This window comes from Daktulosphaira vitifoliae, unplaced genomic scaffold (genome assembly GCF_025091365.1).
Source record: "Daktulosphaira vitifoliae isolate Bord-2020 unplaced genomic scaffold, ASM2509136v1 Scaffold_4, whole genome shotgun sequence".
Lineage (NCBI taxonomy): Eukaryota > Metazoa > Arthropoda > Insecta > Hemiptera > Phylloxeridae > Daktulosphaira > Daktulosphaira vitifoliae.
The window spans coordinates 12,101,119-12,114,934 of NW_026099575.1; the positions used below are offsets into that span (position 1 = coordinate 12,101,119).

At 28.9% G+C, this 13,816-nt stretch overlaps 1 protein-coding gene across 5 annotated transcripts in view; it reads right to left on the reverse strand.

The window, feature by feature from the left end:
* The window catches only part of LOC126904305 (allatostatin-A receptor-like), a 152,217-nt gene that overhangs the window by 52,502 nt on the left and 85,899 nt on the right, over positions 1 to 13,816 (reverse strand). For all 5 annotated transcript variants that reach the window (XR_007703715.1, XR_007703717.1, XR_007703716.1 and 2 more), the window contains exon 4: positions 11,480 to 12,019. Coding sequence is in view for 1 of the 5 variants with exons in the window: in XM_050683273.1 (XP_050539230.1) it covers positions 11,480 to 12,019 (540 nt within the window). In the remaining 4 variants the exon portion in view is untranslated. The remainder of the gene's footprint in view (positions 1 to 11,479; positions 12,020 to 13,816) is intronic.

Here is a 13,816-nt window from a genome sequence, read left to right on the forward strand (position 1 = left end):
AAAAGTGAAATCGTATTTTTCATTAGTAACAAATTTAATTTATTTAAATGTACCTATAAAATGTTTAAAATCATTTAATAATACTTAATTCAATGCACTTTTTTTAATATTTAATTTGAATACAAAAGTATCTTTACAATTCATACATAAAGAGTAAGAAGTAAAAGAGAGAGATATGCAGAAAATAAAATATTCATTTATAAATATGTTTTTGTAACTATTTGCTGTACATTATATTTGTTCAATTCAATAAAATATTAAATAATGAAAAAAATAATTAAATTTTTAATAATGGTGGCTTCTCAGTACAGCTTTCGGTCGTAGGTACAATGATCACCGACCTACTGTGCTATAGCACAATAGTATAGTGGGCTAGTCCATTTCTGCACTTCCTCGGATACTTAAAACATTAAGTTTGTATAATAGATCATCAGTTGAATTTAAGGTAATAATGGTGGGAGAGCCCTAATATAGTGTAAAATTATTTGATCCCTCCATTTTAGAGTAGAATGCGCGGCTTAACCTTCTAATCTTTAGTAAATGATGCTTAATAAAGCTTTATCAAAATAAAGCTTTATGCAAACCATAATTATGAGAATAAGCTCTGACAAATTTGAACTCAATCATATTAGTTTTTTAATTTTTTTTTTTTTTGTGTCTTAGAACAAATTAATTTTACTAGGATCATAAATTGTTGTACAAATATTCTAATTTATTAAATTTTAGATGTAAAATAATTAATTAATCATTTTATAGAAATACTTAAGTTTTCCTTATCAATGATTTAAATGAAAATAATGTTAGATGTCTTATTTATATTTAAGAGTCTGTGCATTCTGGATATGATTGTCTAGCAAACTGAGGGTCTTCTTTATTAAATAGTGGCCAGTACTGTTGAGTAAACTTTCCAAGTGTATTTCAATTGAAAGTTTCATGACGGGAAGTAACATGGCATTACAGATTTAACTAGAGAATCGGCAGATTATTTTATTGTATTTGATTTATATTGCTAAACTAATTAATGAATTTCTTTGGCTGCAATGAAACGTATTGACACATAGTTATCAAGCAGTTTGATTGAACGATTGTTAATTTAGCATCATTTATTTGAAGTGTACTATTAATTTAGCTAACATGTATGTTTTTATTTAAGTTGAAATTGAACAGTTTATTGGTTGCGCATTTTTATTCAAATTAAGATTCTAATGCTAGTGAAAACGTGACATTTTACGAAAGAGTTAAAGTTAAATAAACAGAATAAATAATGTTATAACAGAATTGGCTATAAATTATTAATGCCGTCTTTCTAAACGAAGTGACTTTTGAACTAAATTGTTTTTGTATAGGTATCTTAAATATTTATTTAATTTATGACTTTATCTTGTCTCGAATTATTGATTCTTGTCATAATGCAAATACTATGTTATATATAATACATTATACACTTGGTTTATTTTAATTCGTACACAAAAACAATTTTTTTAGAATTTTGAAAAAAGAAATAATCTTTATGAAACTGGAAGATGAAAATATTATTCAAGAATGAGACAGGTTGATTTACATTTTTTGGTATATATTTTTTGCAATGTACATATAATTTTTCTTATTGCACACTTTTGTGCGCGAAGGGAATACTTATCCTTAAATATTTCATTTTTTTTTTTTTTTTTAATACTTCGTCTTGATGTTTTTGATAACATTTTTTAATACACGCTGAATATAATGTTGTTGTGGTTTATTAGCGGTTCAGATTACCTGGAAAATATGAACCTATAAAATTAATAGAGCACTCGTAGTGTAGTTATTTTTACTTTTTTTTTTATCGATTCGGTAACAATACATCTAAAGCGTATGCAATAAAAAGTGAGAACAGGGTTTTTATTTCAAGAGCAATAATTTCTGCTAGGTAAATTTTCAGACTATAAAAACAATACTATGCAATACATTTACTCTGCATAGTTTATGTTAGTAATATAATAATTACCATTATTGTTATTAGTGTAAAGCATAAATTTGGTTCTGTTATTACAGCCTGTTATGTTTATGGCAGCTAATTTTTTGAAACTATTTCTTTTTTTTATCTCTTTTTCAAACTTATTCAAAAACATAAATATTTTATTAGATTTTTATTTTTGTTTCAAACGAAATATTCTTTTATAATAAATAAAAATTAATTATAGTAACTATGTACCTTGAATTTATGAGACAGTCACATTTATATTATTAAATGTGACAGTTTTGAAATTTTTATGATAAGTAATTTTTTATTTTCTTTGTTATTGTACAATGTTAGTGTAAATTCATATTTTACACTCGTTTGGAACATTATACAGAGTGATTGAGCTATCGTTGACAACTAGATTTCTTTTAAAATAATAATTATTTCTCAAAAATTACAGTAAAATACAGTGTAAATACTAATAAAATAGTAGAATTTATAAGAAGTTAAATTTTTTTAAGATTAATCTCCTATAAAAGAACTGACTTTACTTTTTTAATAACAATACACATATTTCACTAGCTTACAAATTCCAATCCAATTCAATAAAAAAAAAACCCTAGATGACATAAATCACTGATCTTTTTGTGAGATGAAAGAGGTATATAGAAATAGTATATTGACATATTAAATTACTAGTACGCATTAGGTTATTAAATTAATGAGACAGCAGTGTTACATTTTTACACATGTTAAGATTTGAAATCACTTTTTTCCATTAAATATCATGTTCGTATCATTATTTCATGTTATTTTTACTGGTGAATGATATAAAATAAATTTTATTACATCATTGTAACTTTTGAAATGAAATATTCATTTGTTGTAAACTCGTTGAAAATAATACACGTTGTTCGTTGGATACAATAAATATTTTAGACATTAAAGCCATTATAGTCATACTATAGGAAAAAATAATTGTCTAATATAAATAGTTTCAGATGATTAAAATAAAAAAGAAGATTAAAAAATGAAAGGTTTTATAGTATTATTTTAGAGCTTAAACGGATGTTATAATAAAAAACTGAAACAGTATTACATTTATATTTTACAACGTCGTCATATGAAAGAATAAATATTTTGTACAATGTGAAATTAATATCGTGTAAATAAAACGTTACAAGCTTAAAATCATAATTATGTCGGATCATTGTTTTATATTACAATTCGTATAATCATAAATAAAAAAACATCAATTACATTTTCCTATTTGGGAAGGAGTATTAATTTTTTTATATAACTTATAAGTTTCATTGATCTAAACAAATTTTAAAATTTAATAAAAATGTTGCATTATTTATGAATTAAAGAAGATTTATATTATGAAACAATATTATTTGTTTTTTTGGTATAAAACAGTGAACATTTTTAAACTTAAATAATTTTTAACTTAAAAAATAATTAAAAGTAAGTACTACAATTAATTTAAGTGATTTAAATTTAAAGTTCAAAATTAATTAAATATATATAATAAGTTTATTATGTAAATGATATAAAAATATTTATTTTCAACCATATTTGTGTAATGAATTTTTATGTTTCATTGCGTATAATATTATAATGCCAACAGATAAAACTGATTACTTAATATTCGTTTTATACTTCGTAAGAATAACAAACTTTATCGTTTCTTATTAATTGAAATCTGATACGAGATTTGTTTTGTCTGATTAATACTCATTAAGCCTTGTGAACCTTTTGATGGAGATTTCCTAAAATCTGATTACAAGATTAAATTATTTTTTAAAAGGTGTGATGATAAATTGAATATTTCTGTATTTTGTTTATGTATTTACATCAAACAAGCTTTTATTATTCATTTTTTATTGATGATGATTTAATTATTAACTTTGGGTAATATGTTTACAATTAATCAAATCCCTATGAGCTTCCTACTGGTACATAGATTTTTTCCACGGCAACACAGTTAAAATATCAAATTGAGTTGAGATTTTGTTATCAATACAAAATATGATTTTAATTGCTTCTAAGTAATAGTTATAATTATCATAATTTGTGCCAGTGCTTTTAAATATATTATATAGAGTAATATATTACTTTGAAATTTTTTACATAAATTACCGTCCCAAAACACTCTTAGGTCAAATAAAGCATTATTATTAAAATGTTTATTTGAATTTAATGTAGGATGATATTTTGTCAACAGTCACAAGCTAGCAATTATTTATCATTGTAGATGTTGTTTTTACCATGAGTATCTCTTGCTCCATTATAAGAAACCTTTTTATTCCTGTTCAAGTCCAAAGTCTCATATTTTTACATTCAAGTAGAACTTATGTAGTGTAGATGTAAACTTAAAGTGGCATGTAATTTGTATTGTTTTCGAAAAATCATACAACAATTTGAATTCACAAGGGTGTACATTAAAAATTTGCTCAAATTTGAAACATCATGTTAATCTTGTGAATTTATATCGAAATAGAAATTACGTGTTGATAACATCATATTCATCCTAAGTCATAAAATTTGGTTTGACACTATGTATTGAGATTTTAATAAAAATCCAGTAGAAACGAAGCACACTAGTTGACATCAAAATATATTTAGTGATACAATATTTACATACATTCACTTTAAATTTTCAATTTTGTTACTTAATGTTTTTCATTTTATTTCGCATTCCACGGCTCATCTGCAATGATATTTTATACCAAATTATTTCTTAATTTAGTCACGCGATTTGATATGACTACATAGGAATTTATCATTATTTTGAAAGATGCCATATACCCGTAAAAAGTCTGGAAAAACTTTTTCAATAGTTTTTTTTTATTGATAAATTTACTTTTATTTTCTAAAGTTTAAATAGTGCATCCCTTCAAATAGTTTTAAACTTCACAATACTATCAGATCACACAACAGAGGAGATAAGAAAATATTTAGAAATGTACTAGACAAAATTCTTAATGCTGACCAAATTTTATTTTCCCAAGTAATTTTGGAGTGAAAAAGTATCATACGACTTGCGTTTTATTAATGTTTGGTGTTTTTTAGAAATCGAGCCAATTTTGAATAAAAAACACATTCAGTAAAATATTAAGTGTCGCTGAGATGAATATATTATACTTCTGGTTCAGATCAGATCCAAATACTGGAAACACAGAGTTGTTGAACAACAGTAGCATATTATTTTGTGATTTAGTCGCCACATGGATTATGACGCCGGTTAAATATTATTTCCACCATACGGTCTCAGTACTTACCATTATCATTTTTATGATGCATTTTTAAAAAATAATGTATTCATAGCCTATTATTTTTCTAGAACATAACAGATATAATATATTAAATTTTTGTGGTTTCCATAGGCATGCCAATAGAGTTTCCTTTCTCATTAGTAAGTAGATTCCCCTAATTGTATTCTTTACACCATACGTTAATTAGTTGGTGTGTGCTTTGCACGTTAATGGGCAATGCATCACATAGCAATTATATATGTATTGTACTTTTTCGGTACTTTAACAAGATTTCATAACGTATTGAGTTTAAGTATTGGTATTCTCCAAGTGGGATTGTGCAAAAATTCAATTTATTTCAACAAACAATACTCAAAAGTGTTTCTTTGCATAGTATTTTACATATGTTATCGTTTCATTTACATCATCAGCGATTTTCTTTTGCGTTGTATTCACATATAATAAGAGAAATTTAAATATTTTAGCGGTTGTAAGCAATTTGATTCTGACGCCACTAATTAACTACTTAGTGGTCGTTAAGTCAAAAGTGTGCCAGAAGATATTAGGATTATTCAGTAATTTTTATTGGAATTAAAACGTTTTGCATTTATAATAATTTATAATCTTTTGTTCAAAAATATTTTTAATAAAAGATGAATTCTTTTAACTAATCTTTTATGATTAACTCGATGAAAATGAGAAAATGTTAAACGTTTTATCTATTCAAGTAGGCCAGCAACAGCCTTCAGTTAACGGAAACAATATTAATAACGATTGTATTTCATCTTTGAACGATAAACTCGATTGTTTAGGTTGTTAGTTTTAAAAATTGCTGCCAGAACATCCAGTGAACGATTCCGTTAATATGAAACAAATTAAGTTATGCTACTATAAGGGTCACTAACATATTTTTATATTCTTTGCTAATGCCAACTCAAAGGCTCGTGTTCTTAGTCCAATGTCAACACCTGGCGAGATTAGTACTCTTAAAAAGGTCCACTATCCTTCTTTGGGCTTAGTTCATAGTTAGGGCAAATGGATGAAGTGCATTTTACTTTTATAAGTGTATAAAATAGAGTGTCATTAATTTTGATTAAGATAATAATATAATAATCAAGTAATATTTACAATTTATCTTGTAAAAACAATATTGACAATGCATAAGTATAACTCCATAAGAGTAAAAACTATTCACTGTGCGTAAATCTAGTTTAGTAAGTGTATAAAAAATTATTGACGGTGTGTGGATTATTTATCGTGAGTATTGAATGATTGTATAAATTATAATAACTCAAAATTTCATAAACCACTGAGCTACCAATTTTTGCTTATCTAACACGGATATTATAATATACTGAATATAAATTTAAGTGATAAGATTAGAAATAATTGGGAATACATCGACAAAGTATTATCGTCAATACTACACGTGTGTCAAAAGATAGGACTTAAATGAAATAACACGAGTTAAAATTATATTTACACAAAAAACAGTAGCAATAATTTACTACTGACAACGGAGTCAGCTACACTAACAAAAATGTTAAAAATACAACTTTTGATATTTTTTTAAAATAAACAAAATATCTTTCGATATTGGAAATAACGTCGGCGGGTAATGTAAGTACAAGTAAGACGTCAGAAACTTTATCGTTCACTGCCGGCGCTCGTTGGTCGGTTCAGCAGATAGACTTTGCACCCTAATTAAAAAACGGGGGTACTCTGATCAAGCTATGTGTAATAAGGCGGCGGATGATAGACACGAGGTATCTGTGTAATAAACGTATTGCAACATAATTATCAATATAATAAAACAATAATCAATTTATGTAATAATCCTATGATATTAAAGTCGCCCGAATTCCTGTCTTACCTTATGACAATGCAATTATTACAATATTTTTTAATTTTTCGATAAAGAACTCTACATTTATGTTACCTACTTACCTTGATTGTATTTCTTTTTTCATTCTTATATCACATCTCTACTGAGTTTTGAGGAAACAGCAAACTATTTATATAAGTTCTAATAATAGTTTATGTTTTGTACTTAGTTATTCGTATTTCTAAAAATATCTTTGAATGTTATGGAAATAAGTAACGGAAGTTTAACAAGATTGAAGAATGCAAAAAATCTTCTGTTTCGTAACTTAATTAGTTAAACATTTTTTTACGGAAGTCTCAATGTTTAATATTTAAGATTACATTAAAATATTTATTTATTATTTTTTTTATGTTATATACCAATTCATTTTTTTATTCATTAAAATGTTCAGTAAATCTGAATTAAGCTTCTTTGCATTATAAAATTTGTGTTTTTACATTATGTTTTGTTTCATTCTGATAATTTAATTTTTATATATTTCGCAATGTGCATTATTTATTTTGTTAATGAATTATTTATTGTTTATATTTGATTCATAATAGTTAATGTATAATCTAAACATTTTTTCATATAATTTCACATCTATCGAAGAAAATAATTCATTCAACTATATATCATTTATTTATACATTTTTATACATTTACCAAAACCTTAAAATAACATTGTCCACGAATTTATTAAAACAAATTAAATATTTTGCCATGAAAAATTATCCCTTTTGGTATAACTTTGTTGAACTTGATTGATTTTATTTTCATTTCATTTCAATCTATATGTATATCTTTTAATAATAATTTTTTATGTGTTATGATAATGTTTATAAGCCAATCTAATACGTTGAAGAGACCGGGAAAAATATTTTTTCAATTTATACATTTTTTTTATAACTATTATTTTATTGACAAGTTGTCAATTTTTCTTTATTATATGTATGCTAAGGTTAATTTTATAAGTATTGATATTACTTAATTCACCATACCGTAAGATTCGATTTTATATTGTCTCAAAAATAAAATATTAGTACCAGGAAATCACGAAAATCATCGACAGGTAACATCATTACTTATTTTTTTGAATATCAACGCCGGGGCATAATGTTAACTTTGCGAGGTGTCTAATGAATTCCTTTGAACAAAATTTCAATCTTGCAGATTTTTCATAAAGAGGTAGGCAAACATAATTTAGAATATTATCTAAATAAAGAAGTTTTACACTTTGGATAGGGGATAAGAATACTTCCACGGCCCCTCTGCCAGTCGTAAGAGGCTAATGAGACTAATGAATTTGCGTCAGATCGACAGCCGGCGTAAAATTTTTTGTCAAATAGTATGAGGTGTCCTGAACGAAACTAAGGCGAATTGTGCCATCTCAGATGTACTCGGAGACAACAGGTTAGAGGGAATAAAGTAGTTAAAAACGTAGAAGGCCTAAAGAATAAAGTGTTTGATACCAGCCCCAAGTAGTTGGGATTAAGGCGAGGAAGAAGAAGATCAATAGAAGTTTTACACCAAAAGTTGAATGATAAAAATAATTAGGCGTCCAAGTTACAATTAAGAGGGCTAATAAAATTTCAGTTTATAATCCCCATCTTTTAAAAAAACCCTATACACGTCACTTATTGAAATAAATTTGTGAATATCAGTTAATCAATACTGATTATTATGGCCAATTATTTTTAAAAGCCGTCCACAATGTTTATTTTGTTTGTAGGTAACATTTACGTAACTCAGGATCAAAGGAGTCTTGGCTTACCCTCTTAAAAAAATTCAGAAAATTCATTTTTATTCATAAACACAAGCGGGACTTACGTTTGAAAGCATCATTTTGAACCTAAGCAACGTGGCGTTGTCTTCTTAAGTCAGTGTTTTTGAAACGTCTCTTAATATTCTCAGTAACGATTTGCTCTTTTATAACGAAAATAAATTCAATAGTTTCTTTTTTACTGAAAGATAAACGACATAGTTACATAACGAACAACTGACCATGTATAGATGTTTATTCAAATACTTATTCTTTCGTTTTAAAAACTAAGGATAAATAAAGTTTTTGTTAGTCTATTATTACCATTGGGTTTTCATCTCTTGTGAGAAACGTAGCTGAGTCGTTTAAAAAACAATATTTACCTAAACTTTTAACCATTCTAAACGTTTTATATGATAACCGGAGAATATTAATCACAGTAGAATTTTTTGTCTGTGTTGGTTCTCAAGCTTTTTTTTGGACAATTCAAATTTTAGGGCGTGTAGTGTATAAAATAACGTCAAAATGCAATAGTGTCGTTTTTATATAGACGAGCGTAGAAAATTTTAGTTTTCACTTCGTGTAATTACATGGTATTTATAGATTTTATCAAGTTGGTTTCAATGGTGTTCAGCACGCGTATAGCTGCCTATCAAAAATTAATCACGTGCTATTAACTGTGAAGTTTGTTCTTCGGAGAGAACACAATAATCGTCAAACTGTAATTATAAGTATGAATAATTAAAACTAATTAACAAAGAAGCTATAAAACGGAAATTCGAAGAGTTAAGACTCCATTGGAAAATTACTTTCTTCGTTGCGCTGGGATTTAGTAAACTATCTGCCGGGCACGTTTGAGTTGTAACTCTTTTTTAATAATGTATCATGGCTTTTTACAACTGTATTTGGATGTTATTTAGTTCATCTGTGACGTATCCCTTGTTTGGTCACGTGATTTTCGCGATTATACATTTGCCTGAAAGGCCAATTTGCCTTTAAAAAGAGATTTCTGTTCGGAACACAACTGTCAAAAATAGTTAGCGACTGTAGTCATTGTCGACGACATTTTACACTGATTTTCATCGAGTTGATTACTATACTCGTGTTACTGTAATGAAATTTTTTTGTTCATTTCTTTTTAATCGTATTAATTGCGTTCGACTTGACTGAATTTCGGCGCAAGAGTTGAACACTGACAACGAGATGATATTGTATTATTATTATTACGGTACTTAGTAATTGTATAAAATTCGTTTATAATTTATATCCATTCAGCATTTTATAGGAAAGTTTTACTCTCTGTCGGGTTAATCGCAAACGGCAATAATTTCGACAGCAAAAAGGTGCAAGTTTTTTTTATTGCTCTTGGAAAATGTGTATTAGCCGCGATAATAGTCAACGAGATAATAGTTTAGGAAAGTTTCTTGGAGCTATTAAACCAAAAGACTCTTATTACTCCCTCCCATTTTTTCCTTTAAATATTGGACGTTTTTAATTGTTTAACGAACGGCTTATTCGCCGTCGGAATAAAAACCTAAAACATTTATTTTAGATAACGACTTATATGTGAACGACATGGTAAGATTTAAGATAACCGTATCTGCACCCGATTTATTATTTACCTGGGCGGCATCAAATAAATTATTTTGCCCGCAACTTTTTCGACAAGGAGATAAATAACTTGAAAGTAATTATGATTGCCGTAGCTCCCCACATTTGTAGAACAACCGATATAAACATGATTTATTTAACTCAATAATATTTCCAAGTAAAACATCAGCTCCTTAAAAGTTTTTAAAAATGCCATAACCGACTGTTGCTGGAAATTCATTACTCTTAGAATGCATTTGACTGATGTGACGATTGGCTTTGATATTTATCCTCGACATTCGAGTTTCGTCTTCTTTAGAAAATACTTTTACGTGATTTTATTAGTTTACAGTCCTTTTAATTTTTTTTTCTATATTCAATTGAACTTTTTTTTTTTTTTATCGAAATGTTCTTAACTTTTTATCTTCATTGATTCTGTTATTGACGTTGAGCCGCTTTATAAAAAAAAGCCTATCTTCTTACAAGCCCCACTTAAACGTTATTACAGTTTTTCATCCAAAAAAATGTTTAAAAACTTATAATGTGAATTTTTACACGTTCTGTAATACATACACAACGTTTATATTCACTATATAAATAAATAAAGATGAAATAATATCCGCGTAAGTCAATTTAATATGATGAGCTACGAGTTCACAAAATATAAACAGAACAAAAAATGAGTAAGCTCACAGTGTCTCTGTATTTTTTTATCAACATAAAATATGACGAAACATGTAAAAATTATGAAGTTTAAATGTGGTAAGTTTTCATATAAACATTAAACTTGTCCTTCTTGTTATGAATTATTAAAACACTCGTCAAAATATGACTTTCGCCGTAATTTGTTTTAAAAACTCATATTTAACTTACAGGAATAATATGACTCGTGTGTTAAGCTTATTAGTTGACCGATGCAATTAAAAGGATGGTTATAATTAAGAATTTAAGAAGTTTGGCATGTACTTTGGCATAAATTATTCTTTAAGAGATTCAAAAGTTACAAAACATACTGAAGACTCGGTGAACGTGTTTTAAACACTCAACGCTACTGTGTTCATACCATACCTGATATGCTGGTTTGTTGTAGCCGTCCGGCCTGGTTTTCGGATCCCTGTCCAGAAATATGCACGCCGTGTGCTCGATGCTGGAAAAGGTGTACGTGACCTCGCCGTGCCTGGCGAGCACGGGGAGTGCTAGTAACACAATGAGCACCCACGTGACGATTATGGCGGAAGACGCGTTTCGTTCGGTTCGCACGTAAATGGACGCAATGGGATGGACCACAGCCAGAAACCGGTCCAGTGACATGAGTACTAAAGTGTAGACGCTGGCGTAGGCGGTCACCACGATAAGATATTGCACCATTTTGCACCAGACATCGCCGAACGGCCAATAAGGTAACATGTAATCGACCGCGGTGAATGGCACGCAGAACACGATGAACAACAGATCGGCGAGCGCCAGGTTGATGATGAGTAGGTTGGTGGTGCTTCGCATTTGTTGATTGGCCATTACCACGATGACCACTAGCAAATTGCCGAGCAGTCCGACAACGACAATGATGCCGAACAGTATGGGCACCGCTAGCGATACGATCTGTTCCACCTGCAATAAATATATGCTCGTTAATTTTAATTCACTGGTAGACTACTACAATTTTATTTTTTACTTGATCGTAAAAAACTTCTGAAAATATCAAAACACTATGTAAACAAATAAAAAAAAAAAAGTTGTTGGTGAGATTTGATTACATTGTGGGGCACTTTGAATGGCTATCTGTACTGATTGAAGTAGTTCTCGATCGACACTTGTTTTTTTCCTAGTTAATCAACTTAATGTTCTTAATTACAGCGAAAATAGATTAAATAATTGCGTACGTTTATAATCATTGAGAAAAACAGCACTTTCAGTTCGTTTCTGTGGGTCAAGCCTTTTATTTATTTTACCCTAAAAGCGATAAAAACAATAAACACATGTCTGCATTAAATGAGGATTTCCAAGTATAACAAACTGTCAACAGCTAGATCGTGTTTTAATAAAAAGGGAATCGATTTCAAATAATAAAAACTCAACAAGAATGTTCGACGATGCAAAGTCAGAGTAGAAAAGACATTCCTATAGAACTCAAAATCTATAATAATTACTATCGAATAAGCTATGATAAAAAAATTATTTTACATGTAGCTTACGAGTGTAAAAGTGCCAAGTTTATTTCTAAGACGATATCAAAATAACGTATATAATTTGAATTTAAATGATTCAGACGCAAGTTTCTATTTTTCTCACGTCGACTTTCGCTCCGGCAGAGCTGGCGTGTTTATTTATTCAAACTACAAAAATAATACTAATTACTAATTAAATACAATTTTTTCTCTCTCGGAAATGAATACACGCAATTCGCTCAAGTCGATTACATTAACCGGGACGTGCTGTGAAATATATTTCAATTAGACTAATACGATATGAAATTATTGCCCTGAACGTACACGAACGCACACTGTACCAACAAGTTTTGCCATTCGAGTAAGTATTCCATTTCGACCGTACTACTAAAATGCTGTAATTATATGTATGGACTTGCAGCGGTGTGAATTATAAATTACTTAAACGTTAAAAGTTCATTACGATTTCGTCATCCAACGCGTAACGATTGGAATATTTACTAGTTGCGATTCAACGGTTGCTTTCGATTAACTATGTCAATGGATGGACGTCGACGTTTTAAAACGGTTTCATAGTAAGAATAATCTTATCACAGAACGTGCGAATGTTTCGGGCTTATTATGTACGCACACTGAATTCCTCGTTAGTTTAGCAACGCTCCAGTGGAAATAACGATTGGTCTGTATGTACAAAGTGGTCTCCTTAAAATTAATCACCATGTTTGACAAAAAAAATTCATTCAACTTGTTTTCCCTTTTTTTTTTTGGTCTCGTTATTATAAAATTGTAAGGTTTTGAGTGCTATTAACGCAAAAAGTGGTTAATGATCTGTCAAATTGTACCGTTCTTTTCCCGAGTCGACTCGTAACAATGTTAATGCTGTTTTGTTCATTTTTAGCTTTTAAAACTTATACAAATAACGTAATATAGTGTTCGGTGAGGCTTTTATAAAAAAAAAAAAAAAGATTTACTAAGCGTGAAATTAACTGAGTCGTGTTAGGTAAATCATTCAGTATGTACGACACTGATATCACTAGCTGTTCGGATTTGCAGCAACGCAAAGGCGCGTTCCAACAGCTCGCGGATGCGGTGCAGGGGAACAGCGTCGCAAGTTTCGTGAACGGTCTCCGTTGCGATTACACCGTCGCATGAAAAACCAATTAAAATATTGGATGGTTTTGTGGAATTTGAACCTTGATTTTCATTTGCACGTTCGTTGCTACCCCCCCCCCCCCCCCCC